General features: G+C 32.6%; 2 protein-coding genes across 3 annotated transcripts; one reads left to right on the plus strand and one right to left on the minus strand.

Annotated features, from left to right (window-relative positions):
• Positions 1-1,637: 1,637 nt before the first annotated feature.
• Positions 1,638-9,202, minus strand: LOC130657085 (probable inactive tRNA-specific adenosine deaminase-like protein 3). Of its 2 annotated transcripts, XM_057460056.1 has the most exons (6): positions 9,067-9,188; positions 3,972-4,100; positions 3,661-3,847; positions 3,436-3,538; positions 2,377-2,702; positions 1,638-2,294 (listed from the first exon to the last, which is right to left on the minus strand). In XM_057460056.1, exons 1-6 carry the CDS (start codon positions 9,116-9,118, stop codon positions 2,123-2,125), a joined length of 969 nt encoding a protein of 322 aa, XP_057316039.1. In that variant the 5' UTR covers positions 9,119-9,188; the 3' UTR covers positions 1,638-2,122. The 2 variants fall into 2 exon arrangements, with proteins under 2 accessions (XP_057316039.1, XP_057316040.1); XM_057460057.1 differs by lacking the exon at positions 3,972-4,100 and having other exon boundaries at positions 9,067-9,202.
• Positions 9,203-12,024: 2,822 nt separating this feature from the next.
• Positions 12,025-16,809, plus strand: LOC130657087 (signal recognition particle receptor subunit beta-like). Its single transcript, XM_057460058.1, has 9 exons — positions 12,025-12,172; positions 14,504-14,600; positions 15,063-15,157; positions 15,233-15,310; positions 15,389-15,474; positions 15,549-15,608; positions 15,919-15,995; positions 16,285-16,339; positions 16,449-16,809. Exons 2-9 carry the CDS (start codon positions 14,507-14,509, stop codon positions 16,657-16,659), a joined length of 756 nt encoding a protein of 251 aa, XP_057316041.1. The 5' UTR covers positions 12,025-12,172; positions 14,504-14,506; the 3' UTR covers positions 16,660-16,809.
• The last annotated feature ends 2,955 nt before the right edge of the window (positions 16,810-19,764 follow it).

The raw sequence follows: 19,764 nt of genomic DNA on the forward strand, positions 1-19,764 counted from the left end.
AAGCGATTCAAATTGGATCAAATAGCATGAGACAAACAAAGTTATTGAGGAAAGAAATTAAACAATGCCAGAAAAACAAAAATCAAAACAAAATATACATAGTAACGATACTAATAGAATGATCAGAAAAATATATACATATAAATCACTACAAAATTACTACACTAGTCGCCCAAATCAACATCGCAAAACTTTTGGAAAAACTATTTTTTCTGGGTGATTGAATTTTCCAGCGCAAGGCTACTTGGTCTCAACAATAGGCCTAAAATAAATTTAAATTGCAAAAAATTACTGGATTCGTGAAAATATTTGATAGAACGGTTTTCGGAAAAGAAAACTTCGCGAAATATCTCGATATGGCTAATTCACGACTTCGCAAAAACGTAGAAGTAAGTTTTAAGTCATTTGACACGGTCGTATACTTCCCTGCGTTCCCACGGGGAATCGAAAACCGTTCAAGTTTAGAGAGGTTCGGGTAAGAAAGAGTTGGGAGTTTTTGTATAAATTTTGTATAAATTGCCAATTACGCGTGATTTTCTCCCTTATACGGAATGGAGACAAGTCTTTCTTTGTACAGGATATAAAATCTCGTCCTTCTAGGCTAAGAATGGACTGAAAAAATAAAAAATATTTTATCTCAAGGAAGAAAAGAAATCCGAAAACAGACGTCATGATTATAGAAACTTCAATACCAAAGAATTACGTTTACGTTTTGTTCGCATCATTTAAGACCCTCACACATGTATGAAACATTTGAATCAGTTAGATTCTATTTACGTTTACAGAGCCAAAAAACTGCAAAAAAAACTGCTTGTGTCATATAAACATGTTGCAACGTTGGAGTTATAGAGAGGAAGTACTCGAAGAGACAAAAAAACGTTCGAATTAAGGAGAGATTCGAGTTATAGGGGTTCGAGTTATAGAGAGTCCTCTGTAACAGTAAAAATTAATGCATGCAGACGTCGCAAGTGGAACTTCTTATCTGTAGATTTGATAGCTGCATGGCATTTTTGGCAAATAAACGAAAAATATGGCTAAGTTCTGACATAGCGTACTACTTTATAAAAATTTAGAAAAATCAGGCTAAAATATGTCCGAAAACTTCTGACCCGTCTCGTCAGAATATCATACGTGTAAAAGAGCCCTGGAAACGGGAGTGACCCTTTTTCCTTGATAAAAAACAAGGGATGGGGAAGGCTCAAAAACAACCCCCTTTTTCCAGGTTTCTTATTTATTTAGCCCTAAAATTGCTTAGCTCGTTGCGAAGCAACTTGTTTCTTTAAACAACCTTAACAGTGTTTGTTGATGGTGTATTAAAGCTTCAAAGATGATATGACGAATTTACGATCTTGACACTTTTGCACATGCACATTGTGCTTTTGAGAAGATTTTTTACCAGTTTCACTGGGTTAATATTTTCAAAAATTTAGGGCCTAGACTTGGCCAACTGGTCAGCTTATAGAAATAGCTGTTTAATTTTAATTTTTTATTTGCAGTAAGCACGTGCTTTTTACATGTCGTGTTAACTTTATTACAGGTTATACTAGATGGATGGAGTAAATAACTTTTTTGAGTCTCCACACGGGGGAGTGAGGAACTTACTAGGAAAGGGGATAAGTAAATAAATTGGGCCTAAAAAGTGGACTTGCAGTCAATCAAAATAATTACAGTTACAAATATTGAAAACATTTACTTATAAGAACTCAGGAAAGATAGAAACAAAATACCAACCAATCAATTGTATCATTGATAGCGGGATGAACATCAACCAAACAGTGTAAGAAAAATAACTGTAACTCAGAAACAGTATGTTTCATATTCGTTTTTGAATTCCTTTCTCTTCTTAATCATAAAATATTTTAATGGCTTTGTCCCGGAACAAGCTCGATTGTCATTGACACTTACAATCGTTTCGTAAATAGACGTACGTGTTTCTAGCGACCTGAGACCGTGTTCAAGTCGATGTGTGTACGTATCGGATGTGTCGATCCATGTTCGTATCGATCTGTGTTTGTATCTATCTGTATTCGTATCGATCTGTGTTCGTACCGATCGGTGTTTATATCACTCCATTCTGTGTACTCCTTTTAATATTATGTTTTAGCAGCTTTTTTAAATATTTTTAAACTTCAAGATGTGGACGTTTGTGACTGACATTCCTAAATACCTCAAAATGATGATTTAACCCTTCTTCGCAGTGTATTTTATACACGCTTCCAAAACCACCTGCGGACAGGTTAACATGCTTGAAAAACACTCTGCGTACACGAGAATGGAGAAGTGCCATACAGCACCTAAAAAAACGTTGAACGAATGAATATCGAAATAAAAGAAGTCAGGATGAGAATGTTGACATGAAAACATTTTTGAACTCACATAACACATGGTTCGTGTGTTGTGTACACGTCGTACCCTGTACATAAATATCCATCGTGTCTCTTAGTGACTATCCTGCTTGGTGGGGTAGAAGTCTGTTCGTATGTCATTCCAGAGTATAAATGAGCACCATCGACTATTAAATATCCCTCTGTTGTTTCTTTATATCGTAATGCTGTGTATGCGCCTCCGCCTTGTAACGTAGCAACCATATCTATAGCAACCATAGCCGAATGATGGAGCGGGTCGTGTACATGACTACAATCACAAGCACATGCCAATATCGTGTTGCATGTTGGATCTATAATAACCGTGGCAGATGTGTCCTGTAAAAATACACGTGAAAAATTTTGTTAAAACACATAACCTAAATGTTATCCATACAGTTATAACCCGTGAAAAAATACAGCTATGAAATTACTGTAAGATTCTTACATACAGTTTTGGGGTCTCAAAATCCATCTCGACTATATAAGCCTACCCGGTCTAGAGCAGAATGAGCGAGACAAAATGTGGCAAGAAGTTATCTGAATAGCCACAGGACAAAATGAATTGTCAAGTTCCAAATAAATAAATTTTTAATTTATTACGTCTAAAATGAATTGGTGAAAAAACGAACAAATGAAATTAAAAATATTGGTACAAATTAACTTAAGATCTTTTGGTACATTTACCACATTCTTTTCAACGGCAAACAAAATGAGCATAATTAAAGCATAATTTCAGCCAAGAGCTTAGGAATTTGAACCCAAAGTAACAAAAGAAACCTCTTAAATGGAGAGGGGCAGCATTTTAAACTAAAAACATCAATTTGTTGTCATTAGTACAGTAAGACAACATTAATGAGCAAAGTTGAATTGAACTGTTTCAAATACATTTAAAATCTTCAATTTAGATGTTGTTGACACAAAACATATCGCTATCTTCAAACAGTACAAATATGAACAACCTTGGTTGACATTATTATACATGTAAGCATATTTTGAGGCTGAGATAAGACTTTTTATAAGCATACATAAGCTGAAAAAAATACACAATGATTATAAAAAAGGAGTGTACCTCTTTGGATTGGATTGCTACAGATTCTGCTAGTTGCATGTACACAGCACTCTGTTTCATCTCGTCAGATGTTAAGATAGCTCCACTTACAAGTTTTTTTATTCTAAAATATATTGAAAACGGAATACTGTGAAATGCCTATTATTAATCAAAAAAGTGGCATTAAATCAGGCTTTAAAAAAACACAACAATAAGGCACAGAAATGTAATTATAACCACACTTACTCTTTATCTTCATGAAAACTGGTTGGCCATAATTTTGAAGCTTGTTCAAATTGCTTTCTTGTAAGAGGTTTTGTAAGAGACACAAACTCTCTTTTAAAGTTTTGCAATACCTTGCTTAATTCACTGTTTGATTCAAGAACATTTATACCATCAACTTCTGAAGTCAAACAAATGATGACATTTAAACCTAGAACCACAAAAACATAAATATAAAAAATATAAAAGACCAGCAAATTATCCTTTATAATCAGCTGTTTTATACACACAAGTTAAAAAACACACAAACTAGGAAACACAAAAGTTTCACTAACACTGCTTCTCTTTATTTGATTTAATACGTTTCAGGTGAGCAACTGATTTCAGTGGGTATATGTCTTTCAACAACTCCAGTACTTGATTTGTCTGCAACTTATTCTTGATGGTGGCGACATAAACCTCGACTACAGAAAAGTACACAAATTTGAATAAAATAATATTCACATAACCTAGTGTTTGTCTTGATAAATTTATATTTAACATTATACGTGCAAAAAAAAGAGCATTCAAAAATGCACATTGGGCTAACGAGCATTTTTTATATCCTAACCTTTTAGGAGGAAGAAATTTTTCAGTAAATATATTTTCACAAGTGGAGTTTTCGAGAACAGCAAATTTAATAACACATCAAAGGTCCAGTGTAAATTATTCATTTTTTCAATGTATATATTTACTTAAAACTGGAAGGTGACATTTTCGTTAGCTTGTTTTATTTTTTATACTTAAGTCTTCCAAAATTTTGTACCGAGTTTGTCAAACTACCATGGGTTTCAAAATTTCTTAACCAAGAACAAAACTGCAGTTAAATATTTTTTTCAGACGTTTTGTTTATTTTTGACATGTTATTCTCACAATCATCGAAAATGTTTCTAAATGCACAAGATGAATCTACGACCATCATTCCTAATTGTAGTCTGAGATAAAGAAATTTTAAAGAAAATAGATACAAAAAACACTAATATTCAAATTCCAAGCTGGAGGCAAAAAACATCTGCCTGTTATGAAACAGACTTAAGACTGCAAGTTATCTTATGTGAGAACATAAAATGAGTGATACAGTTATTTTTAATTTAATCGTCTTTTCATGTGAATGTCATTTTGACTTTGTCAGTAGGACAAAATATTTGTGTACTTATCTCTAAAGCATATTTACATTATAACATTTTGTCTGAGAGATTTATTTGATTTAACAAAATCTAATAGCGTAAAAACAGAAAAATTGGAAGCTTTTTTTGTGGTTAAAGGTTTAACTTTTTAGATTTTGTCTGAACAAAATTAAAGGAAGAGGCGAATTGCGCACGGCACGGTTGCTGAATAAAAGTTTATGATGACAGTGTTGATTTTAAAGACCAGACTGACTGTCTTGAGCAGACACTCCATAACAAATCATTTTACATGTTACAGCAGCCATCATAACAAAAAAAGTCGCGAAACAGCGACTAAGAATGTTTTAATATTGAAAATATTGATAGAGTTATAAAAATGTAATGTTTTTCACATAAAATTGGTATTTTCACCTTAAACTTTGCAGAACAACAATACATTAGACCCAAAATAAAAAGTCTATTAAAATCTTTGTGAGTGCTGAATTATTTATAATTCAGTATTTTTACACATTTGCCAAACAGGTGGCTAAATTAAAAAAAACAATGGGATATATTTCTCCTTATTGTGATGGACGCAGGTCAATCGCACAAAATAATTAAACAAGAAAAGGGCAAAGATCAAAATAGCAAAAATGTTGAACAACATATGACAAACATATTTTAATCCTCTTATACTATTGAACTTACTTAAATTTGTGAGTAAAGAAAATTAAGAAAATGAAGATTCGTACAGTACAGTCCAGATGTAAGCGTACGCGTACGCTCAAGTTTCACACCTTTTTCTCGGAGGCGGTAGTTGTTTGTCTTTTGTTCTTATTAATTATCTTGCGAGTCTTGTAAGTCATTAACTTGCGCGTAATAAACAAAAGATTATCGAAGAAAAAATAGCTTATTATAACTGCGCGTAACTATTGTTAAATAGTGTTAACATAACTATTCCCAATAGCATAATTGCAAATGTTATCAACTCTATCAATGTGACACGAAGAGCCATTGTTTAATATTTTTATTAAACAAATGTTTTGCGTGGAAACTAAATAAACTAGCGAGAAGGCATTGTTGGTTGCGCGGGTTAAATAAAGCTTTTAAGAGATAGAAATTATTATATTTTAACAAAGAATGAAACTTTAATTTTAATAGAAATGTTTTTTTTTAGATCGCATTTTAAAAGTTTAAAAACGACAAACGGCGATAGAAATGTTTTTTTAGATCGCATTTTAAAAGTATTAAAACGACAAACGGCGATAGAAATGTTTTTTTAGATCGCATTTTAAAAGTTTAAAAACTAAAAACGGCGATAGAAATGTTTTTTTAGATCGCATTTTAAAAGTTTAAAAACGAAAAACGGCGATAGAAATGTTTTTTTAGATCGCATTTTTAAAGTTTAAAAACTAAAAACGGCGATAGAAATGTTTTTTTAGATCGCATTTTCAAAGTATAAGAACGACAAACGGCGATAGAAATGTTTTTTTAGATCGCATTTTAAAAGTTTAAAAACGAAAAACGGCGATAGAAATGTTTTTTTAGATCGCATTTTAAAAGTGTAAAAACGAAAAACGGCGATAGAAATGTTTTTTTTAGATCGCATTTTAAAAGTTTAAAAACGAAAAACGGCGATAGAAATGTTTTTTTAGATCGCATTTTCAAAGTTTTAAAACGGAAAACGGCGATAGAAATGTTTTTTTAGATCGCATTTTCAAAGTTTTAAAACGGAAAACGGCGATAGAAATGTTTTTTTTTAGATCGCATTTTAAAAGTTAAATAACGAAGAGCGGCGATAGAAATGATTTTTTAGAAAATTAAAGAACGAAGAACGGCGATAGGAAAGCTTCGTTAGATAGTGTTTTAAGTATTTAAAATGTTATCAACTCTATCAATGTGACATGGCGATCCATTGTTTGATAGTTTATAAAATAAAAGATTTGCGCGAAAACTAAATAGACAGCGAGATGCATTGTTTAAATCTTTTAAGAGATAGAGTTGCGCTGAAAAAAAACAAAGACAATGTTTTTAACAATAAAATGTAGGTGATACTATAAAACGTCAAAAGTTATATTTTTAGATTTTTTCTTTCTTCGGTATTAAAATTTAATTTGTTTTCGAAATCTTATCGCGAAGGGAAAAGTCCCGAACGTAGGGTTTTCCCGTTTGCGTTGCTAAACGTTGCTTTTTATAAAAAGAACTTTTAAAAGTTTCGCATGTTAAAAAATATATTTCGACGATAAAGAAATATTACTAGAAGTTTTAAAAGTAGCATTAGTTTTTTTAAAAATATTTAGATCATTGCATTTCTTGTTTTTTAAAAGAGCTTGTGTTTTTTAAATATATCAGATTAAAATCGCGTTACTATAATTAGTTTCGTTGTTAAAAAAAATTAAAATTCAATGGCCTTCGCGTTTAATTTTTTCTCGCGCAGAGTATTGTTTTTAAACAATGTTTCTTGCTATGCTTTTGTTCTTAACACGAAGCAATTATTTTCGCGCAATTTGAATAGAACTCGCTATCCTATTGTTTTTTTTAATGAAAGCAATTATTTTTGCAAGTTGAGCGTACGCGTACGCTTACATCTGGACTGTACTGTAAATATAGATGCAGCCCTTAACATAAGCGTCCGCATTCGGCACTGCCGACGTAATTGAAGTCCAGAAGTTCTTTCTCCCACGCGACACAGCAGGCAATAAGCCAGCCCTGCCCTCGGTTTTGTTGGGTGAGATGTTCTGCGAAGACTCTAACAGTTGAGTCTCCTGAACAGTTTTGCTTCACATTAACTGTGTCAGTGACAAGCATTTTCGAAGCATGTCACCGGCAACTTCTGCGATATACAACCTAATGATGCCCTAACCTAATGAGTTCATCTCAAACATAAAAAGCCAGTTGGCAGTATACTATTCATCAACATCATCATCATTCTCAGCTTAACGTCCGTTTTCTATGTGAGCATGGGTTGGACGGGGTATATTAATGACCCTCTTCCAATCTGATCTAGACTGTGTTAGATCTAAACTCAACTTCCTCTGTATCAAGTCTGTCCTTATAACCTCCTGCCAAGTCTTTCTCGGTCTGCCTCTGGGCTTTGCCCCAGGAACTATCAAGTCTCTACACTTTCTTACCCAATTATCCCCTTCCATTCTTTCCAAGTACCCCAGCCAATTCAATCTTCTTATCTGGATAACATCTTTAATTCTACGGATACTTAGCTTGCTTCTTAGCTCATCTGAACTCTTTCTGTCTCTCAGACTGGCGTTACCCATCCACCTAACCATTCTCATATCATTCCTTTCTAAACGTTCACTATTAACCTAACGAAAGTTAGGAAGGTATGTCAATAAGACTTGTATTCCATTTTCATTTGTCATCGTCTTAAGAGATCAATGCATCGAATTTATGAGAGGTCTAGCCCTAATAAAAAGTGAATGACGAAAGTTACTGTCAGCTGAAAAATTTCACTATAAAAAAAATATTACCAACGCAATGCCGACGCACATCAGTTGAAATGTATCTCAAGTCAGTTTTTCAGCCAACGCAAAAAAACTTTAATTTTAGGGGCTGAAGATGAAGCCTCTACATTGAGAGTTCGATTTGCTGTTGAAAGCTTTCAGTCTGTATATTTATTAAATTTGGCGCCATTTCATCATAACAAACTTCAATGTTCGAAGCATGTTGTGAAAAAAGACGCAAAACATGAAAAAAAATATTGTTGCTGGTTATGACAGATGTTCCATAACTTTAAAGAAGTTTAAACGAAGGTTATAAAATGCTGTTACTACTATAATACACAAAATATTCTTGGTTATCTTAAGTCAAAGATATTATTTTTGATGTTCCCTGGTAAGTACATCCAAAACCTACTTATTTTTTGCCATAAAAATTCTGTAAAATGGCTGTTAGAAAGATATATGGATACTTAGTCCTGAAATGTAGTTGTTATTACAGTGGCTATCTTAGTAGATTTTAGGATTTAGAAATGCATAATTTTTTTTTTCTCACTAAAATTTACTTTCTGGCTGCCACAAAATATTTTTTTGTTCGCATCTACTTAAACCAATGACATAACAGCTTGCTTCATTAAAATATTAAGAATTCAAAATATTATTTCAAAAGCACACAAGGAAAGTTAACATCTCTCAACAAATAATTATCAAAATTTATTATAAAACAGATAGCAACAAAATAATAAATAATATATAGATAGACAGGAAACTTGAAACACACACATTAAAAAAATTGAAAGGCCGAACTTCAAAAATACATATAAGATATATACCTTTATCAACATCTTTTAGAAGATCATCTGATAAAACTGGCATGAACTTCATCTTTCTGTATATTTTTACTTTTTATTTATTTGTTTCAATTTCATTTTAAATACTAAAATAAAAAGGGAAGAAAATGGTATATTTAAGTCAATGTTGCAATGTTGTGTATCCTATATGCAATAGATAAGTTGTGGTGTGACATAATGTTTTATATTTTGCATTGAGAACAATGGACATATGCACGCAAGGTAATAGGCAAAAAATATAAACAACAGACTGCAATGATCAACAATATTAAAATGAAACAAAATGAACCGCTAAAATTAGTCTGCCCTTTAACAGAAAAGATATAGTTGAGGAAACAATTCCAATGCATTTTTTATCTTCCATTCTAAACTTTGTGTAAATAGCCATTGTGGTCCTTTTTTTCTTGCCTGTCAGGATGTGTGTACATATACAAAAACGTTGTAAACATTTGATATTGGTTGTCATCACAAAACTTAATAAAAACAAGTTATTTTCGACATTTTATTAACATGTTTTAGTTATCGTTATCATGAACCATCATCAGCAGGGTTGCCACTCTTTTTATAGAGTCAAAGTTGAAGAGATTTGAGGACTTTTGATCAGAATTTCAAAGTTCTTTTGAGAAAACGTGTTTTTATTAAAAAAATAAGTACTTTACTATTATTATTATTACAAATATTTATACAGGATATAGCCACTTCATATAGTGTTGGAAATACTGTTATCAATGTGGATCCTGTGTTCGAAATTTATACATTATCGATAATACCTACCCAATTTCCCTCACAAGGCATGGGTTGACCCGTAGCTGTGGTAAAGGCACTTGCTAAATATGCCCGTGTTGTGGACCGAACCACAGACTTTGTGATTGTGAAGCGAACTTCATAACCACAAGGCCACACGCCACATTTTCAAATTTTTTTAAAAAAATGAGAAACATTGAGGAGATTTTAAAGGAGCGTGAAATATCAAACATGCAACAGGTTGTGAAATTAAAATTGAGGAGATTTGAAGAGAAAGTTGTTAAAAAATCTACTTGGCTTCATTTCTACCTTTTTCTCTCTTCGAACTTAGCCCATTAGCTAACCCTTTCTACTATTGATTATTGCTTCTGATACCTTAAAAAAGATTTCTGTAGCATGAATGGGAGCTTTAAACACTCTTGAACGTCCTTATTGGTCTCATCTGGAAACAACAGGCAGGGTATATCCCTCAAAGTTAGTAATACTAACCACATAAAATATAAACTAACTGTAGTAAGGAAGGATGTGTTATGGCATGTAGATGGTAATGAGGTAGAATTTTTTGCGTTTGACAGTACCGTTCATGAAGTCCCGACGGCCAGAGTTGTCTGCTGTGATGTTTACTTGAAAATTCTTAGGAAGAAGTGTGGCCACACCACCTTAGTTATTTATGCAAGGCGTAAAAAGCTATTGAGCCTGAAATGTAAAGTTTATTGATGTTGAAGTCAGTAAAATGTGTTCCTCGTGAAAAATAAAAAGTGGCATTTTTAAGAAGGAGGTGATTTAGGATTGTGTCGCACCTGTGTGATGACCTAAGTCCTTTAACATTACTGCACACAATCGTGATCACCATTTTACATAATAGAATAAGCAGAGAATAGTTAAGGGTAATGATTGTCCTCGTTTTATCTTCAGAGGTGACCTTGGTATAGTTCTATGCTGTGGTTCGATTGGCTGCAATTCTCCAGTGGCTGATTCGCCAGGGTCCAGCACTTACTTCACGGCGTCATCTCAAACAAAAGACAGTGATGTCCACTTTTACTGTTATTAGCAGTATGTCACATGCACCTGGAATTGTGTAAACTGCGTTGTATGCATTTCCAAAGTTAAGCGTTTGAATGATCTCCAGGTTTGTTTGCTTACCTGCTGGAATGTGCCAAAGGAGGGACCTTGAGTGAGTTGATTGATGGTTTATTTACCCGCCTGTCCTTTACCTTATGGACAATAGAATTGGATGCTCCAGGTATTGTCCTAGTGAAAGGTTAATGGTGAATGCACGCTTTTTGATCAGTGTCACCTCTTCATAAATAGAATTATTTTTCTCAGAATCTTTGTTTTCTAACTACTTTATTCGGAGAAACTTTCGGGAGAGAAACTTTTGCGAATTTCGTGTTATTTGGCCTTTTTCGCAAAACTTTGTCTCGCAAAACTTTCAAAAATAACCATTTGCAAAAGTTTATTCAATACAAACTTTCTAAATTGTCGATTCGTGAAAGTTTATCCACTAAAATTTAAAAGAAATTTGCTGATTTTAAAAGTTATTTCTTGACTCGCCCTAACTTGGCTCACCCTCCCGAAGTCTAAAAATGTGTTTGATCTGTTTTGTGATTTTGACGATGAAGCCAGTTTGTAAATAGTTTCTACATACTATTAGCAAGAAAATTACATCGTTAAAAAACACTTTTCTATCATAAGAAATATAGCTAGGCCACATTTTTTATAAGAACACAAAAAATCACGTATCGTGAAAGTTTATATCGCCAAAACTTTCCAATTTCAGATTTCGCGAAAGTTTATCCCTTGGAAATTTTTTAATTTGTAACTAGCTAGATTCGCAAAAATTTATCCAAAAAATTTTGCGAGTTTTATGACTCGCAAAAGTTTCTCCGATTAAAGTAACCGTGAGAGTTTGACCATAAACGTCCTTGTTTTTCCTCAACCAAAAGTTGATGTACCATGTATACATTGCTTTTCTTCTTTTTTTGATATTCCAGATTATAAAAAGCCTAAAAATAATTTCCTAGAATTACCGTACAATTTGACACGCAAATAAATTCTTTCTTTAAAGTCCAAGTTGTTCTAAAAGTTGATCTTAGCCATTAGGCCTGCCCGCAAGTAGGGAAGAAGTTTTTTTGTTTGTTTGCAGAGATCCCATGTAAGAATCGCATTTAAATAATAAAAGCAAATTAGAGATACGTACTGTATAAATATTGCCTAACGTATGCCGGAATATCTTCTTTGATCGCGTCTAAATATTCGTGCGCCCAGTACTTGCTTATGTCATTGAAACGTGTGGAATGAAAACAAAGAACCGACTGAAAGCAGACGAAAGGAAAGGAGAGAGGTGATTGACTATTTTTGTTTAAAAAATGTATTGCTATAACTATTTACCACAATAGAAAATGTATATTAACAATTTATTTGAGGCTAATTTTGTATAATCAATATAGCTATAAGTGTTGCTGAGCGGAAACAGATCCTCTTCTTCTCTGTTTACGAGAGAAAAATTTTACTCGACGGCGCAATCGAGGAGAAGAAATATTTATTTTCGTTTATATATCTCTAGGGTTTCTTTTTACTATAGGGGTAGAGGTTCTGTTCCGTACCAGTTAGCTAGCTATATAAAAGATAAATTAAAAGACTAATAGTAGTTCTTTATCTATAAAAGAGGTTGCCGACTTGCTGAAACACCATATATGTGGGGGCAGGCGCGGGCATTGTTTCACGGTTTTGCCAAGGTTTTTATCTGTAACCGTCTGGGACCATCCAAAACCGCCCGAATTGCACCCAAAATGAGCTCATTGTTCTTATTTAAATTTTGTTGAGAAGAAGGAAGGTGCTATATTCTCAGTTTATTATTTGTACGATTTTATTACAGCTATTATGACATGGTAATAAATGTTTAAAAACAATGTTGTTTCTGATTGATTCGGGTTTCAATTCGGAAATTTTAAGTTTTTTTTCAAACGTCAGAAGTTGTCCGACAGCCCCCATGGTTTTTGTGGTAAGAAAGTTAGAGTCATATTGTTACAAACCCAAGTTCATTTCTAATTCTTCCTCTTTAAAGCACAGACTGTTTTTCTATACGCTTAATTCAAGAGCCATAATTAAAACAAGCAAAAATAATAAACTTTATTAATATTTTTTTATTCCATCTGCTCAAATGACAAAATAATTTATAACTTTCTTTCGTGGTTTTCTTTTCTTATGCTTCTCTTCTTACCTCTTCTCTTTTTTAAGAAAATGTTTGAACGTCGTTTGATTTCCTAATTTTATTTTTACATTTCGCGCCACCATTACACAGAATCAAAACAGATACAATTTATAAAAAAAAATCGTTAATTTTTTAAATACTTTTAAATCTGGAGGTCATAAGCAGAACTCTTATAAGAATATATCTTGAGCAATAACGAAAAGATTGTTTGAAACTTTTTGTAAAGGTTTGTTACACAGTTCAACATAATTGAGCAACTTGGAGAAAAAATCAACTTTTATAAGGTTAATTTTAAAAAAATGCATACAAATATATTTAATTATGACAGAACATCTTATTCATGCTTTTTAGGGCAGGTGTCTTATAGCTATGCGGTGGATATTCGTACACATTTATAAAATGCGTACAGTTATGCCCTTTTGTTATTGTTTAAATATTGATGTAATTCATTTAGAATTTGTATTGCAAATCATGGTAATTAAAAATTGAAATGATTTTTTGAAATGATCTTGGAGATCATCCCTAAGTTAACAATGATGGTACACTTGTAGAAAAAACTTGCTAATTAATTCATTTGAACCCTCATTGATTGTATTGGATAGCATCATTTCAAGATGGAAAGTTTATATACTTTGAGACTTCTGTAATTTCATAAATTACAGCATGTGAGTGGAATGTGCATATTCACTTAAAGGCATCAAGGTGTCTTAGGTCCTGGTAGCAATCTTAGTTTTAAAGTATCAAATTCTGGTTTAGGGTACACAGGGTTTATTATAACAAAACAACTGTAAATTGTTAGATTTTTCTTGTGAAATATATTTTTGCACATTATCATTACTGGGATGAATTTTGTGGACTATTTTTAACAGCTTTTTTTTCAATCTCCATGTTTGTACGAATTATAAAAGTGTGTACGAATATTTACAGAATATATATTATAACAGGTGATTATGTTCATATTTTTGTGAAAGGAACTTTGAATATGGAAATAGTAACATCGCAAAAATGTCACAAAAATATTTCATTAAATCACACAAAAAGAGTAGTGTGATATGTTGGCTTAATCTTTTGTCATTGTGGAGGCTGTATTTGAAACATTTTTATCACACTGGATTCGAGTTATTGTTATTGCTCATTACATTAAAAATTCTCTACTATTTTCTTGTGTAAACAAAAAGCTGAAGATGTTCCGTTTTCCTGATATAGAGTTAAGGAAGAAGACCTTGACTTGAAATGACGCTCTGTTAAATTGTTTTTATATATGTTACAATGCGTAATATTTCTTTCTGTTTGTAGCTAGCCAGAATTTAGAGAGCTTATGCAGGAAAATTTGTAATTTTTTTTGCATTAAAACAAACAAGCAAAGAAACAAACCAATTTTTAGTATCAAAATTAGTAGAATCAACTTTTTTTTATTTTCACTGGTTGTGTATATCATCATGCAAAATCACCTTTTTTTAGATCATGGACGTAAATTTGTTTATTCAACAAATTCAGGAAGTTTCTCTTCAATCTACCAATGTTTACATTGCTATTGCAATTGTCCTTGTAACTTCATGTGAGTATTATTTCTGTATATGTATATATATTTGCACTTAATAGACTATGTATGCAACAAGTGAACTTGACATTTCTTTTTATTTTATTTTTGTTACCTTTCCCTATAGCCCCATGCCAATGTATGCATGTAGTTTTTCATTGAGAAAATTTGCATTCATGCATTAATGATGTTATGATTCTGTCTCCAGTTTACTTTTCAAGATCTTCGACATTAACGTGACATAGATAAATATGTTATAGTTAAAAGAATGTATTGTCGAAATAATTACTTCTCACATTTGAGCCCTTCAGATAACTGTCAAATTTTTGTCCAACTATACCATAAAAACATAGCTATGTGTAAAGAATTCTACATATTAAAGTAGATAAGAATGTTTACGTTTTAATATATATATAACTAGTGGTAAGCTTGTGGAAATCTACATCAAATCACCCATCGGAATTTAAATTTTTATTTTAGTGTTGTTGTGGGTGGTTGTGAGAAGTAGCGTTTCAGGAGATACGATATTGCTGCTAGGTCTATGTGATTCGGGAAAAACATTACTCTTTTCACTGGTAACTACTAACTAATATTTTGTATTGGCTTAAAATCCTGCCATGCTGTTTTTATTATAGTATTTTTTGTTTAAGCTGACTACCAAAAAAATTATTGCTACACAAACTTCGATAAAAGAAAACAAAGGAAAATGTGTAGCCATCTCTGGAAAGGTAAGATGTTCATTTTTATTTATATTTAGTATGGTATAGTTCAAAGCATCAACTTTAGTTCATCGTCAAACTTTTTAGGTTGGAAAATCCTGGAATGTTGTGGATGTTCCTGGTCATGAAAGAGTACGTGCAAAGCATTTGCATCAAAATAAAGATAGAGCAAGGTAAAGCGCCATTTTTTTACGATGTACAGCAGCACGGCTACTCATGATTATATATTTATGTTTTTATGTTTTAGGGGTGTGATATTTTTGATTGATAGTGTCAATTTTCCAAGAGAGATCAGAGATGTAGCTGAGTATGATTACCTGCTTATTTTTACATAGTTGCATTAAAAACCTTGCCAGGGCCTATGTTGGTGGGGAAATCCTGGATAAGTGGGACTTTTGCTACTTACTAAATCGAACCAGTAAAATCTCACTTAATTAGTGGGACTTTCGCTATAAAGGACTGATTTTTTCGGTCCCTTAAGAGTTCTACTTTAGAGGAGTACAGGGCAGGCGTTATTTGTGTGGTCCTGTAAAAACTTGACAACAAGCTAATCGCTGCTCCTAGGCTCGGAATAAGTGTCTCCTTGTAAATACTCGTCTGTAAACTAATTATCTTAGGTACATATACGACATAATGGTCATTAGAACAATGCAGAAGAACAAAGCTTCGATACTAATAGCTTGCAATAAACAAGGTTTGGATTGATTTGTATGAAAGGATAGTAACTGTGTGATCCTCCTTCAATTTTGTTCTTACTCACAAATGTTCGGTCACTGCTTTTCGTCAATGTTTAGCACTACAATTTCTACCGAGGTAAAATGTATACCCTGATATCCACATTTATTGTATGTACAAGATTCGTACAAACCATATTTCTACATATTTTATTCTTGCCCATGCATGAAAATTGAAGTCTTAAATTTTTAAAATTAGTCCCTCAACTTTGAAACCCATTTGATCGGCCCTGTATATTTTTATTGCAGACATGACCACTGCCAAATCATGTAACGTTATAAAAGTACAGTTGGAAAAAGAATTGTAAGTTTCTTTGTTTTTTTTTCTGTTTGTTCGTCTTTATCTTTTTGACTTTCTTAGTAGCTAATTTCATAATTTTACTGAGTGATTAAATTTGTAACATCTATTTCAGGAATAATTTGCGTCAAACTCGATCAGCCGCTCTTTTGGGTATCGATGACTACTCTTCTAGTAAAAATGCATTTATTGGCAAGCAAGGCAAAGATTTTGAATTCGCACATGTACATCCGATCAAAGTGGATTTTTGCGAGTGTAGTTTAAAAGATGAACATGGTGAAAAATCAAACCTGGATGAAATTCAAGCATGGCTCAGTGCTTTATAATTGATATCTAAAATATATTGAGAAATTTAGAACTTTTATTTATGGCGAACCGTCTGTTTTTTTTAATTGAATCTTCTTTTTTACAAATGATAAAAGAATATGGACGGAAATATGTTGACTATATAAGATAATTCTTTTCACGAAAACAAAGTTGTTGTTTTTTGTTGTATTTTTTACCACATACGTAGCCGAGGTGTGCTGTAAAATGTCGAGCAGGAGTATGTATTACAAATTCTTCGTTGTCAATGTTATCAAACAATAGATTTTGACATTTTCCAGTCAACAAAATAATTTTTTGCTTCTTCTGTAATAATGGTTGATTCGTAGCCTGTTGCAGAGGATGCTTAGTATAAGGATATTTAAATCTCCCCACCAGTGAGAGGATAACTGTCCTTTGTTTTATTCAAAAAGCTAATGATATCGGGTTTTCCTGTTCCTGCAGACTCCTTATACTATAAATTGTTAAACTTTATGCGACTTCAGTTAATCTTAAATCGACCAACAACCTTGTGCTGTCCTGACTACTGTTCCACAACATTTAACATCTGCAGAGTTAACAGCACTTATCTTCTACATGCTTAGGTTAAAACACTAAGTGAGAACTTACAAGTGGAATGTTTTCTGTCAGTCGTACGATTCAAAAGGCACCGTTTTTTCTCCTTAAAAGATTGACCTGTTATAATCACGTGCAGTAATAAAATCAAATTATTTTTAAATTTTTATATTACAATACTGTAAAGGATTCTACATAGTGATGTTTCTTAACTTCTATGATGCTACTGCATCTGTGTTTATCACATTTTTTTGGTTTTCACAATTCTTTAGCCTGCTACTTTTCTTATGTGATTTTTTTCTTTTTTTTCTTTGACATCTATTATTTACTTTACTTTGTTGCGTTGTGTTGTTGTCGTTTGTTGTGGCATGTGTTACATTACCTGGATTTGATCTCAGCACCAGAATATCTTTATGCGTTAACATTGTTTTGATGTAGTGTAAGTCAGCCTTTAAGTGATTATTTTCATGTTCGACGTGATTTTTAAGTTGTCTTTCGCTCACAAGTACAGCGTTTATTTCCACAAGTAAATTTTCTAGAAAGTAAACAATAGGACAGTTGAATACTGAAAGCGACAGTAAAATAAAAACAGTTAGTGCTCGCTTGTTACATACAACGAAAAAAATCGTCTTCACACAATTTGAAAATCTTTGAACCTCGAAATAATATTTGCGAAAAAAGACAAGCTTGGATTCTGAATTATTCTTGATGTTCAACCCCATTCTCTGACCAAGGTCAATTTTGCTTTCCTCTAAGGTCTGTTAGCATCAGATAAATAGATTCCCTCTTTAACACAGATTTTTTGGGGGGAAGATGGGGGAGGGCAAGAGAGTGTTCAAATGGAATACCCAATATAGGATTATTGTATAACTGCGCGTCTAGTTGCTATTATATGCATTTGCAGTGGTAGTTGAATCTGCTTTTGATAGTATTATGATGGCATGGCAAAAAAGAAACGTGTATTTCTAATAAGTGTGATTTAACTCTTTTTGTTTAAAAGACGGATTACCTGCTCCAATAACTTTGATTCTATGTGAGTGACGCAACATTTGAAAAAAGAGACATCTAATGTGTGGTGATAAAACAGGCTTAAATAGAATCGAATAGAAGGTTTTGCATACCGTATTCTTCTCGTTCTTTCTTCATACATTCTTCAAGCGCTTCAAGTTCTTTTTTCACATTATTTATTTCGCTCTCACTTTCTTCAACAGTGATCAACAGGTGTTCATCCTAAACATTATTTAATGACAACTTTTAAACAACGGCTACAAATTTAGTGTCTAGTCCGACAAGTCGACACTAAGGTAAGACTTCCAACTAAACAAATTTTAATTGGTATTCATGGATGCTCAGGATTTAATTTTCAGGATAGTTTTCTGAGCACCTTCACTTCAACATAGAATATCTCCTCAACGAAAAATCGTAACATAGAAAACCCTGCCATTTTTCAAAGCAAATTTTCACTCTCTTTCCACTAATTCTATTCGTTTTTTATAAAAAATTTAAAAAGTTTTACTTGTGCAAGGACGGTATGCATAAAGTTGATGTTTTATATTCTAGTCTGAAAAATACCGCAAGGCAAATCAATTAGACATATGTATATGAGAAAGTACCGATAAGCATTTGTCCACTTAAAGGTTTGCCATGATTAATCATATACTGCGAAAGGATTAAGGATTTTTTGGAGCATTGAAGTTTGGAAATTTCTATTAGCTACGATGTTCTCTTCATAATTCTTTCACCCTTCAACAAAGTTTCTTGTGAGAAAAATCGAGGATGGAAGCAAACCTAGAGTCGATAAAAGTTCAAAAGATGAAGGGCGGGTTACTGAAATGTAATGTTTTCCAAAACAAAATCAATTAGGAATAATGTCAAATGATCAAATGATGATTCCGAAGATCCTCGAAAAAAGTTCGTTTCTTATGTAAAAGTAAATGTTAAAAAATTGCGATAAAAAACTTTCCATTCAAAGCTAACTTTATCTTCCTATTTCGTTTCATTTCGCTTCATTTCCACAGAGATACAAAATTGAAATGTGTTTAGTGGGAAAAATTAATTTACATGGGATGTGTTGCTGTTGATAATTGCACACATTTTATGACAGAATGGAGTGATCTGTACTGTAATGTGTTTTCAGCAATGGTAACGAATTGTCATTCTTCTTTCAAAATATGAATAACACTTATGCTTTATGTAAAAACATGGAAGGTTTGGGGAATGCTATGTTCTTTGCAATCAAGCTAGTTCTATTTACTATCGTCCAGTGAATTTAACTTTGGAGGAACTATTTATTAAAACATAAACTTGCATACTAGCCTGTTTTGTCAAGATACCATGATGCACTGTAAGTTTTTTAAAGTCAATTTCACTCAGTTTAACTTTTTGCAATTCCTTTTTCGTCGATTTCAACTCTTCCTGCAGATGAAATATTTCAATATTACGCACTTCTTTTTCCTTCTTAAGTTCATCAGATACCTTTCTAAGATTCGCTCTCAATTCTCTTTCGCTGTTCTGATTTCTTTCTTGTGAGGTGTTAAAGACTTCTTTTAATA

Source organism: Hydractinia symbiolongicarpus, chromosome 9, assembly GCF_029227915.1.
Source record: "Hydractinia symbiolongicarpus strain clone_291-10 chromosome 9, HSymV2.1, whole genome shotgun sequence".
Classification (NCBI taxonomy): domain Eukaryota; kingdom Metazoa; phylum Cnidaria; class Hydrozoa; order Anthoathecata; family Hydractiniidae; genus Hydractinia; species Hydractinia symbiolongicarpus.

What these genes read in the sequence shown, in the direction of transcription:
- LOC130657085 (XM_057460056.1), bottom strand. Translation starts at nt 9,118, where the DNA reads ATGAAGTTCATGCCAGTTTTATCAGATGATCTTCTAAAAGATGTTGAT. An exon ending in TCTAAAAGATGTTGATAAAG is followed by an intron (nt 4,101 to 9,066) that starts GTATATATCTTA and finishes ACTTTTCTGTAG; the next exon opens with TCGAGGTTTATGTCGCCACC. An exon ending in TAGCAATCCAATCCAAAGAG is followed by an intron (nt 2,703 to 3,435) that starts GTACACTCCTTT and finishes GTATTTTTACAG; the next exon opens with GACACATCTGCCACGGTTAT.
- LOC130657087 (XM_057460058.1), top strand. Translation starts at nt 14,507, where the DNA reads ATGGACGTAAATTTGTTTATTCAACAAATTCAGGAAGTTTCTCTTCAA. An exon ending in AATTGTCCTTGTAACTTCAT is followed by an intron (nt 14,601 to 15,062) that starts GTGAGTATTATT and finishes TTTTTATTTTAG; the next exon opens with TGTTGTTGTGGGTGGTTGTG. An exon ending in AATAGCTTGCAATAAACAAG is followed by an intron (nt 15,996 to 16,284) that starts GTTTGGATTGAT and finishes TTTTTATTGCAG; the next exon opens with ACATGACCACTGCCAAATCA.